Raw genomic sequence first — 22,712 nt, forward strand, 5'->3', positions numbered from 1 at the left:
AAAGCCCTACTCTGGAATTCATGTGATTCTCATGCAATGACCTGATATGTAAATTCACACTCATCAGCGGCTGGGATCAACTTACCCAGTGACAAGGTCAGCAACTGCCTTAATTGTCAGTTCCTTTTTTAAAAATGGAATGAAAAATATAAATAAAAATTATTTCCTATTCTGTTGGGAAGATAGTTTGGTGAAAGTGATTGCGAAATTCAAAGTATTACAGGAAAGTCAATGTTCTAGAGGGGTCTAGCCCAGGCAGCCTATCGTAATCTGGATTTGGAGATGGAAAAGACTACAAACAAAGTCTGCAATTTTGGACTACTTGGATCTTTCCAAGGAGACCACCATCAACGGTTTAGAACTGAGAGCTAACCTAGAGGGGCGAGACCCCGGATACTGGCACAATGGTTGAGAGAACACCATGGGAAGTGGCCAAGGGCATTGTGACTGAACAATTCTTAAAGATATTACCCAGGAAAGGCAAAGAGTGGGTGCTACACCACCATCCAGGGATGTTATCCAAAGTAGTAAGGCTAATGGAGGACTTTGTAGGAGCCAAAGGGATGACCCAGGAAGAATGCCTGTGTTCCATGTCATCCTTTCATTTCTTTATTTTCCCATGGACTTCCCTCTCCCATAAGGAAAGAAAGGAGAGAAGACTTTTCTTTTGTTTGTTTGCTCCAAGAACCCCCTTGGGCATCTGTTGGAGAGCAGGGGAAAGAAAGACTGTGTAAGGATCTGAAGCACGGTATGGAAGGGACTGGGAGGACCCCCATCCCACACAAGTATACAGAGATCTTGCTCTGTGGAAGGAAGGCACTCCAAGAGGAATGGTGCTGCAGGAGAGCCAGGAGGAAATGAAAAAGTACAAGGAATGAGGAACACTACCACACTCATGGTTCTGACCTCACAGCCCCTCTCATGGACACACGGCACACATGGGCAAAGCCAAGAAGAGTCCAGGTAGCTTGTGAGCCACTGGTAGGGAAGGGAAACTGAAGGGGCACATTGTGGGTATATTACTATAGTGATCAACAATGTGGGCTTGGCACTGGAAGTATTTCATGTAAAGGGTTAAATAATATTGGGTCATCTCTGTGCCTACTGTCCAACTTAGTTCTAGGCAAAAGCAGGAAGTAACTGGGACTGACCTTTGGACAACTGAAGCATGAATGGTGCAGGTGACTCCTGTACTTGGTGGAGCCTTGCTGAAAATTATAGCTGGGAAGTTGGAGATGCCCCAGCATATGTTGGTGTGAAAATAACAAGTGAAAGGGAAGTAAGACTAGCCAGTATGCAACTATAAAAGAACATTCAGGGTGTAAACCAGGCTGAAAGTTAAAAGTTCTTCCTAGATCTTGTCGGCATGAGCTGCGGATTGACAATTCACCATGTTAACAAGAGGCAGAACTACCCCTTGTTCTCAGATCAGAGAAAGGAATCTCTGTACTTTACAGAACCATCAGTTTGTGCAGAGTCCAAGGACGGAATCCAGAGGAGGAAAACCATGCATCTAGTACTTGAGACCAGTATGTGGGAGAACCACCAAAAGGAGCCACACAAGTGAAGGAGCCCACCATACATCTGCAGCCTGTTGCCTGACTTTGTACTGGGGACCACAACTAAATTGAGTATTATCCCACACTCCTCAACTACAAAAGCCTCACTGGAAAAACATCTAAGATTTTACAGCTCAGCCTCCAACTAAGAATATTTTAAGACACCAGATGAAATCCTGCACTGAAGTCAACAACAAAACTCCTACTGACATCAATGTGATCAGAATTTCACCCGCAGACTCTAAAATTGTAACCTGAAAACCCATTTCCAGGAGAAGAGAGATATTTTTATGCTTTAACTCATACTATAAAATGTGTCTTCTAGAGTAATGGTTAAATAACTTAATTTTTAACATCTTACTTAAGTAATGCATTAAGAAACTTTTGCCTAAGTTTTCTTTTCCTTCCGTAAAATGACAAATGAGTGCCGGTAACTGAATGGAAGGTGAAATGCTCCATAATCTACTTCTGGATTGGTTTTGTAGTGTGATATATAAACTATGGAATTGTACTCTGTGTGATCTGTCTTTCTGGTTATTTGCTCTAAATGAACAAGTATAAATAACAGTGTATCTGCAAAAGTACTGGTAGCAGCAGTGAAGAAGGCATGTCTGAGCCATGCGAGTACATAACTAGGGGGTTTGTACTCGGCCTGGCTCAGCCATGCCTCCACAGCCACTATCAGCACTATTGTGGTTACACTGTTATTTATACTCATGCCAGCTTGAGGAGAGCTAGTGTGAGTATGTGTACATGAGCAGAGGAATCACACCCCTAGCTTGTACTGTAGACACAGCCTTAAAGAAATATTTATGAACAATCTCCTTTAGGACACATCTACCAAAAGCTGAGTCCAAAGAGGCAAACAAAGCATATCTGTAATGCTTTGAGAAGATATGCAGGGCACCACATGGCCACTGTGCAAATCTCCAGAGCGCATCTATTTTACCATTTGGCCTGAGTGTCAAATAGGTGTGACCCTAACATCATCCCAATGCAAGAGGGCAGGGGGTTCCCTGGTAAGTTGGAGTGAGTTTCAATTGGACTGACCAGTTCAGTGTACCCACTCACATCGTGTCTTCTCTGTGCTGATCACACTGTGACCATTTAAATAATAATGAAGACAATATGCATTCCAGAGATGATGACAGACGGCTTTATGAAACCCTATATAGATAGCTAGATCTACTTTAAAAGTTATATATATACTTCAACATTGAGGGCTTATCTACACATAAAATATTGCAGTGGCACTGCTGTAGCACTTCAGCGAAAATACTATCTATCGTGACAGGAGGGATTCTCCCATCAGCGTAGGTACTCCACCTCCTTGAGAGGTGGTAGTTAGGTTGACAGGAGAATTCTCCTGTGGATGCGGGGACAAAGGATGTCTGCGCTGGGCCACATTCCTGGGTGGCTGGGAATTGGGCCCAGGCTTTGGCCTCCACGGGACCCCGGCTTGGGCTAAAAGGGCCATGTACTACACAAGCAATAATCATACACTGATCACAGCAGCTTTCTGGCCTTAGTTAGAAAAGTTAGAAAAGTCTGGAGCAGGGCAAAATGACCTGACCGATAGGTACCATGGTAACAGGGTTGTAATACGGGCAGGCTATGTTCCCCCTCTTATTCCTCCCTTCACCACCTGGACAAAGTATGTGGTAAGAAGAGTGTTATCTCTTCTTTCCCAGACAGCATGCCTGTTAGGGAAAGCTCAAGATCTCTCCCCCTGGTTCTTCCCTTGCAGATGATTCGTTAAGGAAATTTATGGTCATTCCTGCTGTCAAGATAGCCAAATTCATGGTGAAAATGCAAATGCCATGCAGGTTAAGTGGTAAATAACAAACAGGGGAGGGTATAATTATATGCCTTCCATAGCCATTAATATTCATTTTATAACCATTTATATCACCAAATAAGGGTTTTATGGGGTGTTGTAGAAGTGTGTGTATTTACATATTATTTTAGATAAAAAGTTGTAAGTAGTGATCTCGGGGCTCACTTTGTTGGACGCGTAGCAAAGGGGAACAAGCAGATTAAGAAGCTGTAACCGAATAAACACTCCTTATCACTCCACCTGGCTCAATCTCTCTCTTCAATCGACCCTGCAACATCTCCCTGTCTATACTGGGGGTTAGGTTAGTTTAATTGCATTGCTCAGGGTGTGGATTTTTCATACCCCTGAGCAACATAGTTATTGATTTAATCTCTTAGTATAAACCAGGTCTGAATCTTTAAAGAAGTCCAAAATGGATTCTGTCTACTCTTAATCTTACGAGCCTCTCACATACCTGTTATAACTAAAGGTCCTGAAATCTGGAGATTTTATGAAGAAAGTGAAATGATTCAACTGGCCTATTTCATGAATATGCATGGAATTCATTTGCATATTTTGTCTCTTTAGTTTTAAGGAAAAAGTTGTTTTTACTTTCTACTTCTGCTCCCCAATTGCTTTGCTACCATAATAGCCAAACTATCATAAAAGTCCATACAATAATATTATGAAGCACTTAGGGCCCTTTAAGTCCCAGGGAACATGAAGCAGAAATACAAGCTTAAGTTAAACACCAGCTCTATAATTTCAAAAATATATTTGCTGCAACCTGATCACGCAGCTTGTTGCATCTCAGTCATCAATTAAAATCAGACCGGAGACAGCACTCAAGAATATGCAACAGGAAAGAAAACTATACTGGCAGAGAGAGGAACAGAATGACCTAATATATTAAGACTTTTCCAGTTACAATATCTGTGCTCCTTTAGGAGGAGGAAAAGATAAAGCTATAGAATCATACCTTCATATAGTGTTTGAAGATATCTGCTGCTGCATGCATATCTACAATATCATAGATAATAAGTTTGCTAAAGGCTGCCAGCAGGTTCCTTCTTTTATGTAAAGCCTCTATTTTGTTAGCTTCATCCTCTTCATCTCCCTCTAAATACAGTAAAGAAAATGTTTAGAAAACAGCAGATGTTAATAAGGCAACACAAAACACAGTTACTTTTGTTTAATAAAATCAAAAGTTTATGTAAAATTAAATTCTTCAAAAATATATCTAGCGTCGTTTCAGGGGAAACTAAAACCAAAGAGGGTGAAACTCAAGTTTGTTTTTTGTTGACAATCCTGGCAAGAGAACAATTTGTAGATGCTTCTTTAATGTGGTTGCATTGAACCTATACATTTCACATATGAACTATCAGAAACAACAATCACATTGAATAATTATTTTTGCAACAAAATCTCTAACACGTGCTTTGATTTGACATTCCTGCCACTCCAAAATAGCAAACAATAGATGAGAAATGTCACTTGATTGTGAGAAACCAACAAAATGCAACATAAGCACTCCCTCTGTGAATGAAAATAAAAAGATATAATAATCAAACATGTGCAAATAATAGACTGACATAATACAGGAGATTCCATCAATTCAGGAAAAAGAAAAGGAAGTAGTAGTACATTAGATGCTAATGTTAACAGTGATCACTTCATGATATTCTGGGGAGGTCACTGCAGAGTGAATTCAACCAGATTAAAGAAACACAATTGGTATATAAAAGGGGATCAATTACCTTCTGTGGCACCTGTTTTCTAACTACACTGCCTCTGCAGAGCCAGTCACTTGGCCATGGAATCTTTTCAAACGGTGATGGCCAGGGATGTGTGCGCGTCTCTCAAGCCCTAGTTGCTCTGGGCCAATGGCATGAATAGTGCCCTACCAATGCTCCCTTAATTCCCTCTGCCTCCAGCTCTACTTGCAATTGCACTCTGAAGAACAGAAAGCTTGAAGGGTCAGAGTGGTATTGTGGAAGCAGTACTGTTGCCTAAGCTTGTGAACCAAGTGAGGAGGGCTTGAAGCTAGGTTCAAAGGGGGCAGATGACAAAAGTCCACAGATCAGTATAAAAATGGTGACTTTAACAGAGCATTAGATGCGAGATATCTTGATTTTAGTAAGGCTTTTAACAGAGTCCCACTTGACAGTCTATGCAAATTATAGAAATTCAGTTTAGATTAAATTGCTATAAGGGGATGCACAGCTGGTTGAAGGACCATATTCAAAGAGTAGTTTTCAAATAGCTCACTGTCAAACCAGGAGGGTGTAATCCAGAGGAACCTGCAACATGATCTGGGCCAACACATGGTAGAAGTGGGATAACCAGTCCGAAAAAGAATAGTGGTGAAGGATCAGAGCCTGAATTGGTAGGCCATCCTCAGGCACACCATCAAAAGCTCTGTTTGGGACTGGTGCATTGCCTCACTGGTCCAGTGCCTTGGCTGGTAGTAGGCTCAGAGGGTTTCCTTCTGTAAATTGTGCCCCTTTTACTACTATACTCCTGTCTGGGTTGGGATTGGTAGAACTGAGGTAGGGGTTGAGGTTTGAAATGCCTCCTTTGTGGCGCTTGAGTGTGGAGGCCTAAGGATTTTAAAGTAGACCAAGAATCCTTATGGCTGTGAAGTTTCAAGTCTGTCTGCTCAGAGAACAGCACTGGGCCTTTGAAGGGAAGTTTCTGGATCAAATGCTGGACCTCGCGTGGGACACCAGAGGCTTGTAGCCAATAGCTCTGACACATTGCTACTGCCGATGCCATGGTGTGAGCTCGCTACGTCCAGTGCTGCCTAAAGTGAGGCCCTTGCAACCGCCTTGCCTTCCTCTATTAGGGCTGTGAACTCCACCCTGGAGTCTGATGGTATAGACTCCAAGAACTTTGACACAGACCTACAAGAGTTAAAATTGTATCTACTCAACATTACCTGCTGGTTTGCAATATGGAGTTGGAGCCCAAGTAGAGTACACCTTTCTCCAGAAGAGGTCCAATTTTTGTGTGTCCTTTGCCTTTGGCGTGAGGCCTTGCTGACCTTGCTTCTCCTGCTTATTGGCCACTGCAACTAAAAGCAACCCTGATGGGGGATGAGTATATAGACATTCATGATCCTTGGAGGGTACAGAATATTTTCTTTCTACCCTCTATGCAGTTGAAGGCAGGGAAGTCAGGGTCTGCCATAGTGACTTTGTTGTGTCACAAACGGCCTTTATTAGTGGCAGTGCTACCCTGGATGGGCCCACAGGGGCTAAAATGTCTATCATAGGGTCTGCATTGTTGGAGACCTCCTCAATTTGGAGCTCCAAATTCTGTGCCACCCTCCTCAAGAGCTCCTGATGTGCTCTGCTGTCATCCACAACCAGTGCCACTGAGGATCCCAAAACTGCTTCATCTGCGGACAATGCTCTAACCGTGCCAGTCTCTTGACCTTCTGCCCCCAGCAGGTCCTGCATTGCCAGTTCCTCGAACTTGGTGCCGGGGTTGACATCATGCTCAGTGCCGAGCATGGCATCATGTTCTGTGTTGGTTTCGGTACCAAGTGGTAGCACATCCTCCGATTGAGGTGGGTAACATCTGCTCCTGGAAGTGAATGATAGCGACTGTCCCATTATGACCCTGGAGCGTGATGGAATGCCCAAGGAGTCCAAAAAGGCCACTGAGCTGGCATTTGCCACTGCAGTGGCGAAGGCATGGGGAAGGGCTGAACATTCTCAATCCTCTGGTGCTGCCTCTCTGACTGGTGCCAGCTTTGCATAGAGGAGTCTTCGGAGTCTGTTTTAGAGTCAGAGCCTGACAACTTGCTCCGCGGGAACCAGGGTGGTGCGGTTCCTGTCGATGCTGGAGAACAGTACTGGAGAGAAGGCGACCGCAGTACTGTAGCTGGCTCTCTTGGACGACCTGAGTGCTTTTTCAGCACCAGTGGTCTGGTGTCCGGAGCATGCTCACGCCTGGGAGGGGATGGCGGTGCCATGCTCTCTATCAGTTCGCTGGCCGCTTCAAATGTCTCTGGCATGGAAGGGGAGCTGTAGGTCCTCCTCACGGGTCTCCATGGGCAGGAAATCCAGAGGTACCGGACTCGACAGACCCCTTCCTGGGGCAGGAGTCAACGGTACCACAGCCAAGGGTGCAGCACTTAGGTGGCCTGACGCAGGTCACACTCTGCTCGAGCCCTTACGCCCCATCGTTTTGGGGGTTGGTGAGTGCCCCCTGTCCACCTTCCTCTGCTTCTTACGCTGTACAGGGGAAAGTGAGCAGTGTGTGTCCCTCCATGCTGGTGACGGGGGTCTCTAGACACAGAGACCTTCCTCAGTGCTGTCTCTCTTATGGACTCCAGTGCGCGCCGCACTGAAGCTGACCTACTAGGTGTCAGCTGGACTGGGCTTGGTGCTGAGTGTGGCCGGAGAGCAGCCTCCATTAGGATGAACTTCAATGTCTGGCTCCTCTCCTCCTTTGTCCTTGGTTGGAATCCCCTGCAGATCTTACAGTGATCCCGCTGATGGCCCTCCCTGAGACACTTAAGACAAGCAAAATGGGGATCGCTCCTGGGCATGGGCTTTTTGCAAGCCCCGCAGGGTTGAAAGCTTGGGGAACAAGGCATGTGCCAGCCCTGGGGAAGGAGAGATGACCCCAATAAGCAGGGTCCTATCTAACTGGACTAACTGTAACTATAAACTAACAAACTATTTGACTGTTTACAGGTATCAGTTCAAACAGTCACTAGGAAGATGCTTGCAAAGCAACAGAAGATTGATGTTCCAGTAACCATCACGGGCGATAAGATGGAACTGAAGAAGCTGGGGGAGTCGGCAGGGCCCTATATACGACACCATGAAGGCATGACTCCAGGAGGCTCCAGAGCAGACCCTATGGATACCACTAAGGGAAAAACCTTCTGGTGACCGAGCACACCTACTTGGAATTGACATGAGCAAGCACTCGAAGAAGAATATATCTTCCAGAGAAGTATCCAGTCTTAAGACACCAAGATATGACGAATCTGCTCCTACCCTTGGTAATTTGTTCCAATGGTCAATCACACTCACTTTTAAAAATTTATGCCTAACAAATTCAAATTTGTTTGGTTGCAACTTCCAGCTGTTGGTTCTTGTTCTAATTTTCTCTGCTAGACTAAAGAGCCCTTTAATAGCTGGTATATTCTCCCTGTGAAGGTACTTACACATACACTGTAATCAAGTCACCTTTCAATCTTCTTTCTGATAAGGTAACAGATTGAGCTCTAAGTTTCTCACTGTCATGCATTTTCTTCAGTCTTCGAATAATTTTTGTGGGTTTTCAGTGCACTCTCTCCAGTTTTTCAACATCTTGTTTAAAATTTTGTAATATATGTGTACAGTGTCTCGTTGCACAATGGTGCCTGATAACTGATTGTTACCTAAAGATACTACTATACCACTATCAATTTCAGGTACTTCCAGGTCCCCCATTACTGTAGTATGCGAGTGACTTACAATCTTTAATGTATTTCTCCAGACAACACCTCTGTGAGGTAGGGAAGTGGTAATGTCCCTAATTTTACAGCTGGGGACTGAAGCACTGAGAAATTAAGTGACCTGTCCACAGTCACACAGGACATCTATGGTGGAACAGGAGATTGAACCTGGGTCTTCGGAGTCCCAGGCTAATGCCCTAAGCACTAGACCATCTTCTCTCCCCAGTAGTAATATTACTTCCACCGCCACCACCAATACTATAATCATGAATCAGATTTACGAGGTTATGTATTCCCACAAAGGTTCTTTATTGGGTAAGAGAGGTCAGGGAGAAATAATGGAGATGGAACAATATCACCTAATGACAAAATCCTTTGGAACTAACTTGTCCTGCTTGACATAAGGGATTCTGAGGTACAGAATCAGGTAATTCTGGGCTACTTGAATTTCAAGCACTAAGTGTCTGGAGTTACTGGACATTTCTAAAACATACATTTTAACATGCCCTACTGTTGGCCTGAGGTTGAAGCGCCTTGAGCATAGATGCGTTAAAAAAAAATTACAACAATTAAGGAAGAATGCTGTTATAAGTGTATGCCATGGCAATATATACTTTCCCCAATCCTCTGAATGAGAATAACTGTCTATGAAATCTAACTTTTTAACTCCATTATCTGCTAAAGAAATGTGCAGAACTAGAGATCATATGCCAACATTTATCTCCAAAGAAAGTAAAGGGCAAAACCAAGAACTTCATTTGATACATTTTGGTGAACAGATTGGAATTGTTTCTTGACAATCTTATGTATTGGGTGAGAGAGGACAAGTACAAAACGTGATGGCTAAACATACCCATGCTCTGGTTCTCGTCATCTTGGTCAATGAAGACATGGTCCATCACAAAGCTAAGGAGTTCAGACTGGAGTCCAGAGTCTGGATTAAACACCAAAGGTTGAAGACCCTCTCTACCTCCAGTCATCAGCTGGTGGCTAAAAATCATCAGGAGATCACAGAGCAGCATGAAAGCCTGAAACACAAAGTTATTGCATTCAATTAACCCATAAGAGTCAAGAGCACTTTAAAATCTATGCTGTTAATTTAATTTCTAGACATTTTTCCCAACAGTAATTTGTAATTGCCCTTCTGTAACAATGCAGAGCTGTGATAGTTTGATACTCTTGGGTCTGTGCTTTGTGAAGGAGATCACAGGGAACTTCCATAACTCTAAAGTTGTACACCTTTGACTTCTGAGGGTATACTGTTTGTCACCTCTCCAGTGGCATCAGACTGACCCCCCGCTGCCTTAAACTTCCACTTCTTTACTACTGAAACAAAAAAATTAGAATTGGAAAAAGGAAAAGTGAAGATCTATTACAGCTGCTTATCATACAAGAACAAAACTTTAAAAGGGCCCAGTTCTCCTTGAAATCAATGGAAGTTGCACATGCTCATTTGCAGGGATTACTAGGTAATTATATCTTCTGCACAGATACATACTGTGACAGATCCCTGCCCTGACACTCTACAGCTCTTGAAGGATTTCAATAAAACATGGAACTGTGAAATAATCATAACAATACATAGCTTTTCATCCATAGTTCTTAAAGTATTTGCAAACTGGAAGTAAGTATAATTTCATAGATGGTAAAACTGTGGTACAGAGAGTTTAAATGATTTGCTCAGGCTCACCCCACAGGCTAGTGACAAAGACTCCTGAGTCCAAGTCACCTAAATTCCAGTTTAGTGTTCTATCCACTGGACTGCACTGCCTCCCTAAAGTTAAGATACTACAACTGGGGAAAACTGAGATAAAAGACAGAATGTACCTTGGTTCAAAGGATTACATCAAAACTAAAAAAAATGAGAGGGATAAGCTACCTCTCAAAAAATTAGGTAGAAAAACTAGAATGACATCCAAAATGAAATAAAATTACAAGGGGATGGACAAGTTAAGGCACTAGTCTGGGATCAAGATAAAGAGCACTGTTAACTAAGCAAATCCTTGATTCTTGCTTCGAGCCCAAGTCTCAGCTGTAATTCTTCATAAAGATATCTATGTGGTTGCCCTACATCATCTAGATAAAACTGTTTGAAGTTGGCTGCAAAAGATGATAATTCTAGGACAAACTTTAATTTGACATGTTCTTGAATATGCAGGCCTGCCAATGCTATATGCATTTATTGCTGTTGGGTATTGATTTCTGTGAAACAAAAGGAGGGGAGGAAGGTTATTAGTGTCAGGTGCACAGCTGGCTCTCATCATGGTCACCAGGCAATCAAGCAAGCTCAACTGAACACAATCAGACCAAAGAAAATGCTCCTGCTACTTCACAACATTTTATTAATCACCTTGAGCAGTTCATGGTCTATCTAGATGACATTCTCTTCTTCTCTAAAAATCAAGAGCTCCATGATCGTCATGTATGCAGCATTCTAGATCAGCTTCACTAGAATCAAATGTCTGCCACGCCAGCCAAGTGTGAATTTGACAAGGACACTGTGTGTAAAGGTCCCCTATTGTGGGCAGGGCCAGTGGTCCTCCCTCGCCGTCAATCTCCGAGGGAGGCCACACCTCCAGGCACCAGCGCCATGTGGGGAGTCCTAGCAAAAAGGGGACAGTCTCCAGCCCTTAGTAGAGAGAGCCTCGTTTCCAGGGCCCAGTCCTTAGGCAGGGTGGGCCAAGCAAACGTGGAAGTAGTCTCTGGCCCTCAGTAGGGTGAGCAAGCTATGCAAGGCCCCGGCCCTCAGGCAGGGTGGGCCAAGCAAACAGGGAAGTAGTCGCTAGCCCCTAGTAGGGAGAGCCCACGGTTCAAGGCCCCAGGCCTTAGGCAGTGCGGGCCAAGCAACTGGGGACGGTCTCTAGCCCTCTGTAGACAAGCTCACAGTTTAAGGCCTGGCCCCTAGGAAGGGCGGGTCAAGCAAACAGGAACAGTCTCTAACCTAGCATGCCGTTCAAGGCCGTGGTCCTTAGGCAGGGGGGTCAGGCAGCGGGGAACAGACTCTGGCCCTTAGTGGGTGATCACCCATAGGTCGGGGTAGGAAAGAGGCAGGGGGATGTAGGCCCACCCGCCTCCACTGCATCCCAGTCCAGGGTCCTGGCAGTGATGGGTTGTCCTGTCACTGGGTCAGGGGGGCACCAGCCAAAACACGCTGACTTGGTGAGAATGCAAGCTCAGCCAGACTACAGTTGGCTGCCCCTGGGCTACTTCCTGCCACTCTCTCCCTACAGTACCTGGTCCCTCGAGTCGTTCCCCGTTTCCTCGGGGTACTCTGCCCGAGGGAAGTTCCAGAATCCCTTGGCCTCGTCGTTCAATGACAAGTCCGGGAACTCTTTGGAATCGTCACAGAGGGCAGTTCCTCTAGGTCGCAGGGTCCTGGGGTCATTTCTGGCTCACAGGAGGTTGGCAGCTTGGGTAGCTCCTCCAGATTTCAAGATCCAGGGGTCTCCTCCGGCTCGCTGGGGTCAGGTAGCTCCTCCAGGTCCCCAGGCAGTGGGCAGCTCCAGCAGCCTGTTCTCTGAGTAACCAACAGGTGCAGGCCTAGGCCCTGGCACCATGGGAGAAACGTCCTTCTCCTGCAGCCACCTTCCCCTTACTGAGCGGGAAAGGCCTGCCTTTTATAATTCCTGCCCCACCTACCTGCTTCCGGTCAGGTGGTGCTGTATTCCTGGGCTCCGCCCCGCAGAGGGGGTTTGGCTCTCCCTTCCCATCAATCTCCGAGGGAGGCCACACCTCCTGGCTACACTGTGTAGTTCTTGGGTTACATTATCTCCCCAGCAGGGCTCACCATGGACCCCTGCTAGGTGCTGGTGATCACAGATTGGAAAGCACCCTCAAATGTTTGGGTTTTGCAAATTTTTACAAGTGATTCATTCAGGTGTTTTTCAGCCTGGTCGTTCTCTTAATGTCCCTCCTCCAGAAGGGGGTCAGATTCACCTGGTCCACTGATGCGTAGGCTGCATTCGATCATCTGAAAAGACCCTTCATATCCACCCTCATCTGAACCCACCTAGACTCCACTCAGGCTTTAATCATTTAAAACTGATGTCTCAGAATTTAGAATAGGTGTACTTGTTTCCCAGTTTGCAGTTCCCCACCTGAGCCATTTTCAGCTACTTCACCTGAGCCATTTTCTCATGGAAATTGACCCCCATGGTGAAAAACTATGACATATGTGTTATGATTAGCAGTATAAAATGTAGGTTCGTTTAAGTATTTAGGCCTGTGTATCTGCCTGAGATGGTATTCTGGGCCTGCACGCCTGCCTGAAACTTAAGGTCTTTAAGATACACAGGTAAGCAAAGAACAAAGACATGGTGTGCTATTCTTACCTACCCACAACCAGATGAGTTTTCTTTATGAAAAAGATGGGTTTTCTTTATGTGAGAAGAGATAAGAGATGTAGTTATAATGTTTCAAAATGTAGTGGGGGTTTGATATATGAACGTACAAATGAAGGAAAGCTCTGACTCCTCTTCAAGACAGATGCCAGAGCAAGGCCAAGCAATCAGTTGGGAGGAGCAAGGGGAGTAAAGGGAGGTGTGAGAAAGAAACACTAACGGGCCATAAACTGACCATGGCCAAAATGTAACCTTGCTCCCTACTCCTCCCATGAGGTACAAAAGAGGTGGTACAAAAGCCTGCAGACTCAAAACTCTCCATAACGGAACATTACCATAAATTGAAGGGAGCGGTACTAGGGCGAGCGCTACAGGTATAATTAAGCCTATCAAGAAGAAGGAGGGATCTCTGTCGGCTTATGCAACTATGGTAAGGGAACAAGGAGCTCTACGGGCTTATAGCGCTATGGTTGCAGGGAAAGAAACTATTGGCATATAGAGATACGGTTATGGGAAAGGAAGTCTGACTGGTGTTAAGGACTATGGTTTTATGCTTGCTTGTTCAGCCCCAATAAACCCATCACATTACCTGCAGATTGGACACTGGACTGTTGCTTTCTGTCTGCGAATGTGTCTGGGAACTGAGAGAGATGGGGCAAGAGAGCCCAAACAATATGAGACAAGGAACTTCTGGCCATGAAGGCTGCCTTCGAGGAAATACATTACCTCCCTGAAAGGGTCCATACCTGTCCAAATTTGGACTGATCACAAAAACCTAGAATACCTACAGACAGCCTACTGGTTAAACCCACACCAGATCCGCTGCAAACTTTTTTTTAATCCAGATTCAATTTTACAGTCACCTACCACCCATGGACTAAGAAAGGGAAGACAGATGCCCTGTCTCACAAGAATGAGCACCATGAAGTAGAGGAGGAAGCTCTGACCACTATCATCAAACATTCATAATTTCACACGCAAGTCATAAATTGTGCAGTTATATTCCCCAAATCACCACAGTATTGTTTGGACTCAGTAGATGGGGAACCAAGGATGACGGACTAGTCAGGAAGGCATTCAACTAGCAACAAAAGAGAAGAGTATTAAGGGGGAAGCACAGTGCAAATACATAAATAAATAACTCAGACTCAAGGTATCAATAATGTAAAGGATCAAGGTGTCAAGGGATAGAGAAAATAAATTCTTTGTCTATATATCAATACTAGAAGCCTCGGAAATAAACAACAGGAATTAGAAACACTTATTATGAAAAGCATTTGACACAATTGTATTACAGAAATCTGGGGGGATGAGTCACATGACTGGAATGTTAAAATCATGGAATACACCTTATTCGGAAAAAGAGAGTGAGGACGGAAGGGAAGGGCAATGTCACTGTACATAAAAGATACCATTAGATGCTTTAGCGTAATTCACAGTTCTGAAGTGCAGAACCTGGAATTTTTAGGGCTCAGAGTTCCAAATGATAAAGCACAAAATGGGCTAAACACCTGTTTTAGACATCAAATCAGACTAAAGAAAAGGATGAGCAGCTCTTTAAATATCTATTTGTATCTTGAAGAAAGAAAAACTGAACTATCATGGGGGCTTTCAATCTGGGGGACACATGCTAGAAGTTTCATGCTACCACGTGAAATGTTCTTGGAGCTTCTAAACATTGGTGTTTTAAAAGGCCTGATTTTCCAAAGTTGAAAACAATTATAGTTAAAATAATTGGGAGGAAAAACTTAGACAAAACAATGAATTATAACTAGGAGTTGTTTAAGAAAACATTATCAGATACACCAAAAAGCCCACAATTCGACAGTCACAAAAGAAGGGTTTTTTTTATTTAAAATGACTAAAAAGCCATCCTACTTAAGAAGGGAAATGAGTGCAGTGATAAAATTCTATCAATAAATCAAACAAATGGAAAGGGGGGAAGTTGATAGCAATGATTATAAATTAGCAGTTAGGAAATGCCGACAATTTGCTAAGGGAAGCTAGTGGTACCAGTGAAAAAAATCTATGGCCACTTGGGTTAAGGACAATACAAAGAAATTTTGAAAATATATCAGGAACAAAATCAGGAAATTCTAGAAATGATACAGCTCAGTTTTTAGATAAGGATGATAAAATTGTTAATGCTGATGCAGAAAAGGGAGAAGGGTTCAAAACAAAGTTACTTACCAGTAACTGATGTTCTTTGAGATGTGTTGCTCAAATCCATTCCACTATAGGTGTGTGCACACCTCCATGCACAGTTACCTGGAACTCTTTTCCCCTTAGCAGGTCCCGTAGGGACGGCTCTGGCGCCTCCTGGAGCCCCGCGCACATGCCACGGAATATGAGGCGCTGCCAGTCGTAGGCCCCCTTAGTTCCTTCTTTCCGCCAACTCCGGCAGCAGGGACGGGGGGTGGGTTGTGGAATGGACATGAGCAACACATCTCGAAGAACATCAGTTACTGGTAAGTAACCTTGTTTTCTTCTTCGAGTGCTTGCTCATGTCCATTCCACTACAGGTGACTAACAAGCAATACCTTTGGAGGTGGGTAGGCGTTACCGGTGAGCTGCCCTCAGCACTGCTCTGCCGAATCCCGCGTCCTCCCTTGCCTGCTGGATGATGGCATAGTGGGACGTGAAGGTATGCACGGATGACCAGATGGCAGCTTTGCAGACTCTGCAGGGGCATTCTCTCCAGGAAGGTTGTAGATGAGGCTTGAGTTCTGGTTGAGTGTGCTGTGATGGTTCCCGGAAGCGGCACCTTCGTCTGCTTGTAGCAGAACTTGATGCATGATGTAATCCACAAGGAGATGTGCTGGTTGGAGACAGGTGAGCCTTTCATCCGGTTGGCAAGAGCTGTGTCAATTTCTAGAACGGCTTTGTACGCTCAATGTAGAAGGCCAGGGCTTGTCTCACGTCCAGCGAATGCCATCTCCTCTCCTCTGAACCATGAGGTTTGGGAAAAAACACAGGGAGAAAAATATCTTGGTTACAATGAAATTGGAAAATAACTTTGGGTAGGAAGGCCGGATGTGGCCTCAGCTAGACCTTGTCCTTATAGAACACTGTATAAGGGGCCTCTGAGGTCAAGGCCCTAATCTCGGGGACTGTTCTGGCTGAAGTAAGGGCCGCCAGGAAGGATACCTTCCATGAAGGCAGGAGCAGAGGGCATGAAGCCATGGGTTCGAAGGAGGGCCCCGTGAGTCTCGAGAGGATAAGGTTGAGATCCCAGGGAGGCACCGGGTCACGGACCTGCAGATAAAGCATCTCCACCCCCTTGAGGAACCTGACCAACATGGGATGGGAGAACAGGGATCTCCCCTCTAGTGGCTGTTGGAAGGCCAAAATGGCCGCCAGCTGAACCTTAAATGAGGCCAGCGCCACGCTCTGGAGCTTTAGCTGGAGCAGGTACTCCAGGATCGCCTGTATAGGCAAAAGACTGGGCGGAATACTCCGGGACTCTGCCCAACAGGTAAACCACCTCCACTTAGCCTGATTCACGACCTGTGTAGAAGGCTTCCTGCTGCCAAGCAAGACTTGCTGGACCTGCACCAAGTAGGCTCTCTCCCCCTCCGTCAGCCACAGAGCCTCCAGGCCGTGAGGTGCACGGAGTCCAGGTCCGGGTGCAACAGGCGACCGTGGTTCTGGGACAGAAGGTTGTGCTGCCTTGGGAGCTCCAGGGGTGGGGCGATCGAAAGGTCCAGCAACATGCTGAACCAGTGCTATCTCAGCCAGGACAGAGCGATGAGTATAACATTCGCCCTATCCCTCTTTAATTTCAGCAGAACCTTGGGCAGGAGTGGAATGGGCGGGAATACATACATGAGGGCCCCCCGTCCAGTCCATGAGGAACGTGTTGGAAATCGACCCAGTCTCGTGACCCCGGAGTGAGCAGAATCTCGGACATTTCGTGTTCAAGGCCGACACGAATAGGTCCAGTTGGGGAATGCCCCATTCTGGAAGATCATAGTCACCACCTCCGGGTGCAATGACCAGTCGTGGTGGCGTAGAAACGACCTGCTGAGGCGATTCCCTCGTCGTTCCTCGCTCCCGGGAGGTGAGAGGCGAGAGGCCATCAAGTGGAAATCGTGCCTCACGGCCAAGTCCCACAGGCGGATGGCTTCCTCGCAGAGGGCCGAAGAGCGCGCTCCCCTTGCCTGTTTATGTAAAACATGGCTGCGGTGTTGTCTGTCAGCACCTGCACCACTCTTCCTGTCAGGAATCGGAGGAACACCTTGCACACTAGGCGAATGGCCCTCAGCTCCTTCACGCTGATGTGCAGGAACTTCTCCTCCCCCGACCAGAGCCCGAGTGCCTAGGTTGGCGCTGATGTGGGCTCCCCGTCCTACGCGTTGGAAATTAGGGTGACCAACGGGACCAGTTCCCTGAATGGAACGCCCTTCATCACTGCCCTGGGAATCTGCCACCAGTTTAGGGAGCCTAAGATGGGCGGGGGAACTGTGACCACCCAGTCCAGTAGGTGTCTGCTTGGCACCTACACCAAGACCAACCATACCTGAAGCGGTCTCAGCCTCAGGCGAGCTAGTCTCACTACGTATGTGCAGGCCGCCATGGGGCTGTTGTCGTGGGGCATCGGTGCAGCTGGGAGATGATAGAGACCGTCACCTCTAAACGTGGCTGAGGCAGGAAGGCTCTGGCCTGGGAAGCCCCAATGAATTCTATGGGTTACACTAGGGTTAGTGTGGACTTCTGCTCGATTATGAGCAGTCCCACCCTGCTGCACGTGGAGCAAGTGAGGGTCATGCTCTCCTGCACTTGGGACCTGGACCTGCCCCTGATCAGCCAATCGTCTAGGTAAGGAAAAATTTGCACACCCTTTCGTCTCAGGTGGGCAGCCACTACCGCCATGCACTTGGTGAACACCCTTGGAACTGAAGATAAGCCAAAGGGTAGGGCAGTAAACTGGTAGTGGGAGCCAGCCACCATAAAATGGAGAAAACACCTGTGGCTGGGGAGGATAGACATATGGAAGTATGCGTCCTTGAGGTCAAGGGCGGCATAGCAGTCTCCTAGATACAGGAAAAGGATTATGGAAGCTAGGGAGACCATGCGAAACCTGAGTCACTTCACATATTTGTTTAGACAACGCAGGTCTAATATGGGTCTCAGATCCCCCTTCGCCTTGGGAATGAGGAAGTACCTCGAATGGAACCCTTTCCCCCTTCTGCCTTGAGGGATCATTTCAACCGCTCCTATGTTGAGGAGGGTGTCCACCTCTTGCAAGAGGAGTTGCTTGTGAGAGGGGTCCCTGAAGAGGGACGGCGGGGAAGGGTTGTTGTTGGGGGGGTAAGATGTAAACTGTAGGACATAGCCCCCCTGAAACTATCCCAAGGGCCCAACAGTCTTACGTGATCTTTGCCCATTCGGGATAGAAGGGCCTTAACCTGTTTAGGAAGGGACTGGGTGGATCCAGGAGAACAGTCAGGGTGCTACCCTTGGGCACACCATCAAAATTGTCTCTTCTGGTCACCCAACCTTCTGGGGGCTCCTGCTGGGGAGCTGAGGACGAACCGCAGGGCTGATTTCTCCTTCTAAACCCCCTATTCCTATAGGGTTAAAATGGCCTGGACGGAGGCCTTGGCTGCTGCTGTGCCTGGGGCCGTGACTGACGCCTGGAAAGCTGTGGCATGTACAGGCCCAGGGAGCGAAGTGTGGCCCTGGAGTCCTTCAGACCGTGCAACTTCACATCAGTCTGATCAGAGAATAGACTGTTGCACCTCCTGGGACAGGCCCGAGGATTGCAGCCACGAGCACCTTCTCATACAGATGGTGGAGGCTACGGCCCTGCCTGCCGAGTCAGCAGTGTCACAGGACATCTGGAGCGCTGTCCTAGCTACCGTGGTTCCTTCCTCCATGATGGTGTTAAAGTCTGCAGCCTGGTCCTGGGGCAAGACCTGAGTGAACCGCCTGAGGAAGTCCCACAGGTTGAAATTATATCTACCCAGGAGGGCCTGATGGTTGGCAATCCTGAACTGCAGGCTTGCCGTGGAATAAACCTTTCTCCCAAACAACTCCAGCTTTTTATTGTCTTTGTTCTTGGGAGTGGACCCTGGCTGGCCTTGCCTGTCTCGCTGGTTAGCCACATCTTACTCAAACCCTTCAGCCGGGACGTAATTTTTTTTCTCAACCACCTTTGACGTAGGGGCGACCGAGGAAGGGGTTTGCCACAGGGCCTTTACAATCTTAAGGATCCTTTTGTGGACTGGGAGGGCCACTCTCACTGGGGCAGCCGCTGCCAGCATATTAAAGAGGCTATCTTTGGCCTCTTCTAACTCCTTCACCTTCAGCCCCAAGTTGGAGGCCACCCTCTTGAGCAGCTCCTGGTGCGCCCTGAAATCCTCCAGTGGTGCCATGTGGTCCCAGGAGACTGCCTTGTCCGGTGAGGAGGAAGAGGACTGCCAAGGCGTGTCCTGTGGGTGTGCGCCTTCTTGGCGAAGGGTTGTATCCATTGAGGGTCCCTCCATGGGGTCCGACTCCTCGTCCAAGGAGTGGTGTCTATGGGCCTTCTCCTGTACCAGAGGCACGGACTGCACCCCCGATGATGTAATGGATTGGGGCCCCGGCTCCATCTGGATACCCCATGGGGCCCAATAAGGCCATTGTTGTGGCAGCCATTGACACTGACTGCGCCACAGGCTGTGACGCTTTGTGGGGGCATTGGCTCTCCCGACGACTGTCCCCCCTGAGAGACCCTGAGTCACTGGACCGGCGGTGCCGTGTACATCCTCGGTCCTGGATGCCCTTCCGTGCTGGGGACCACCCTGGGGATCTGGAGGACGATGAGGACTGCTTCCGTCACCGCGAGCGGTGCCTGTGAACGGAGATGTGCTCTGAAAAGCTAGATGTACCACAGCATCATCTCAGTACCAATGATTTCTGCTGCCGCTTGCCTTGCGGACCTGCAGACACCTTTGTAACCCAGGTCGGCGCTGCTCCGAACTTCTTGGTGCTGAGCCGGACTCGGGCGACCGGGTAATGCGTCATGGACTGCACGGTGCTGGGTCCTCCGATGGTGACCAGGTTCTGCGCCATCTAGGTATGGGTGAACTCCTTGGTGCCGGGGATCTGGAACAGGAGCTGTCCAAGCGCCATCTGGAAGACCTCGACCGGTGCCGCCTCCTGTCATGCGCTGCCTCCGGTGCCAGGGATCGACATTGGTGCCGAGAGGAAGACTCCACATCCTGTGCTGGAGCACATCGGATTGACGATGACCTGGAGCGACGGCTGGGGGAGTGGCTCTGCTCTACCCTTGGAGACCGTCCAGCAGAGATCTTCCTCCCCGTACCCGGGATCTCCACCGCCATTCAAACCAAACGCGGATTTCCCCCGTGACACCGGCCCCTTCTCCCTCGGTGGAGGGTGGAGGTGGCGTAGGCAAGGCCAACAAGGCTCTTGCTGCCTGAAAAGCCTCCAGTGTCAATGGCGTCGGCAGGGGCACTCTCCCACCCCCAGGATTCGGAGAAGGCTCCCTGACCGGAGGTGCAGGCACCGGAGAAGACTCGATGGGCCGGGTCCGGTGCATCTCTGTACTCGACCCTGCCCGTACTGACAGCACAGGGGAGTGTCCACGCTCTGCATGCTGCTTCTTCCTCCTCGGTGCCAGTGATGTTGTGCAGTGCCAAGTCGAGGCCAGTACCGGCGATGCGCTCTGCACAGAGGTCACCCTCGGTGCCGAGGTGGAGCAGGCTAACTCGGATGCCAGGCGGAGTGCTGCCTCCATCAATAGGGCTTTCAACTGGGTCTCTCAGTCCTTCTGAGTCCTCCGTTTAAAAGCCCTGCAGATCTTACTTTTCTCTTTCCTGTGGGCTTCCCCTAAGCACTTAAGGGAGTGGTCATGGGGGTCACTGAGCGGGAAGGCCTTCCCGCAGGAAGAATACGGCTTGAAACCCGGCAACCGGGGCATGGCCCAGATGCTCTAAGTCCCCGCAGGGACTTGCCTTATCTCTAACTAGACTTAACAACACTTAGCAACTCCATAACTAACTAAACTAACTTAGAATATCAAACAAGTCCAAACAAGGGGAATAGTACTTGCTGCGAGCAAGGCTGGTTCCAGCAACCGTCATGGGCGGAAAGAAGGAACTGAGGGGGCACAGAGCCGGCAGCGCCTCATATACTGCAGCGTGTGCGCAGGGCTCCAGGGGGTGCTGGAGATCTGCTAAGGGGGAAAAAGTTCCGGGTAACCATGTACGGAGGCATGCACACACCTATAGTGGAATGGACATGAGCAAGAAGAATAAATATTTCTGGTCTGAATTTGGAAATAAGCTAGGTAACATATTCACATCCTACAGTGATAAGGAAATATGTTTTATGTCAACAGTAACTAGGCAGAATGTTGAACACCAACTACTAAATTTAAATATTTTAAATCTGCAGGATTAGACAGTTTTACCCAAGATTTTAAAAAGACCTGGCTAAGGAAAAGCTGGAGTCATTGATGTTAATGTTTAAGAAATCCTGAAACACTGGGAAAGTTCCAGAGAAATGGAGAAAAGATAATGTGCCAATATTTAAGAAGGATAAATGGGATAATCAGGGTAAACGATAAATGGATTAGTCTCACATTGATATTGGACAAATTCATAGGAAAGCCATCAACAAAATATTAAAGGATAGAGACAAAATTAATGCAAATCAACAGTTTTATAGAACATAGATCTTATCAAATTATATTTTCTTTTGATGAGACTGCACGAAATATTGATAAACCCTTTTAATTATAATTAATTAATTATATATAATTAAAATAATGATATAATTAATTAGATATCCTTTAAAAATATACATACTACAAGTGCTCATTCTGAGAGGAGCCTCTTCCAATATTTAATACACAGTAATTGGCAATTACACTGAACTATGAAATTTTGCTTCCTACTCATACAATCATAATGCAAACGCACAGACACACGCATGTGTGCACACACATATACAGAGTTTCAGCCAACCTGGCAAATAGGGAAGGAAGAAGTATGCCTTGAGCCTCAATGAAGTGAACATTATGAGAACTAGAAAATTCCCCAAATATGATTTTTTAGGTAAGAAGAACTAATAGGAAGAGACACCAACAGCATATATCCATTCTGAAGAAAAATTAAGTTTTTCTTAAGAAACAACTGTTTGTAAATAGAAAGATTGTTGCAAAACAACAGTTGAGATCACTGACTCAGTGGCCTCCAGGTTATTCCTATAGCAGTGGCGGCAAGAAAAGAACTGCTATGGTTCTCCTATTGATGATGTGTGCAGTATCCCTTGCCAGAGCCAATGGCTTGCAGCTCTAGAAGTATCACAGTTCTCCACAGCCTCTCAGACCAGGCACAGACACAGAAGAGAAGAACTGTCACAGCATGTACCAGTGGGATATTGCATTTTGTTGCATTACTGGGACAGCAAAATGTGAAACACTGTTAAACATATACACCACTAAAACTTTAAGTGCCAAATTAATCCCTGATGTAATGTCAGTTTGTGGTGCAGGATGTATTTGGCTCTAGATGCATTATGTTGTGCTC

At 46.8% G+C, this 22,712-nt stretch overlaps 1 protein-coding gene across 5 annotated transcripts in view; it reads right to left on the reverse strand.

Moving 5' to 3' along the window:
- STAG1 (STAG1 cohesin complex component) overlaps positions 1 to 22,712 on the reverse strand; it is a 322,525-nt gene that overhangs the window by 32,649 nt on the left and 267,164 nt on the right. For all 5 annotated transcript variants that reach the window (XM_067538793.1, XM_067538794.1, XM_067538795.1 and 2 more), the window contains 2 exons: positions 9,687 to 9,861; positions 4,355 to 4,494 (listed from right to left, as the gene is read on the reverse strand). In XM_067538793.1, the coding sequence (XP_067394894.1) occupies positions 4,355 to 4,494; positions 9,687 to 9,861 (315 nt within the window). The remainder of the gene's footprint in view (positions 1 to 4,354; positions 4,495 to 9,686; positions 9,862 to 22,712) is intronic.

Source organism: Emydura macquarii, unplaced genomic scaffold (assembly GCF_026122565.2).
Source record: "Emydura macquarii macquarii isolate MOO-44397 ecotype Brisbane River unplaced genomic scaffold, CSIRO-AGI_Emac_v2 contig_499, whole genome shotgun sequence".
Lineage (NCBI taxonomy): Eukaryota > Metazoa > Chordata > Testudines > Chelidae > Emydura > Emydura macquarii.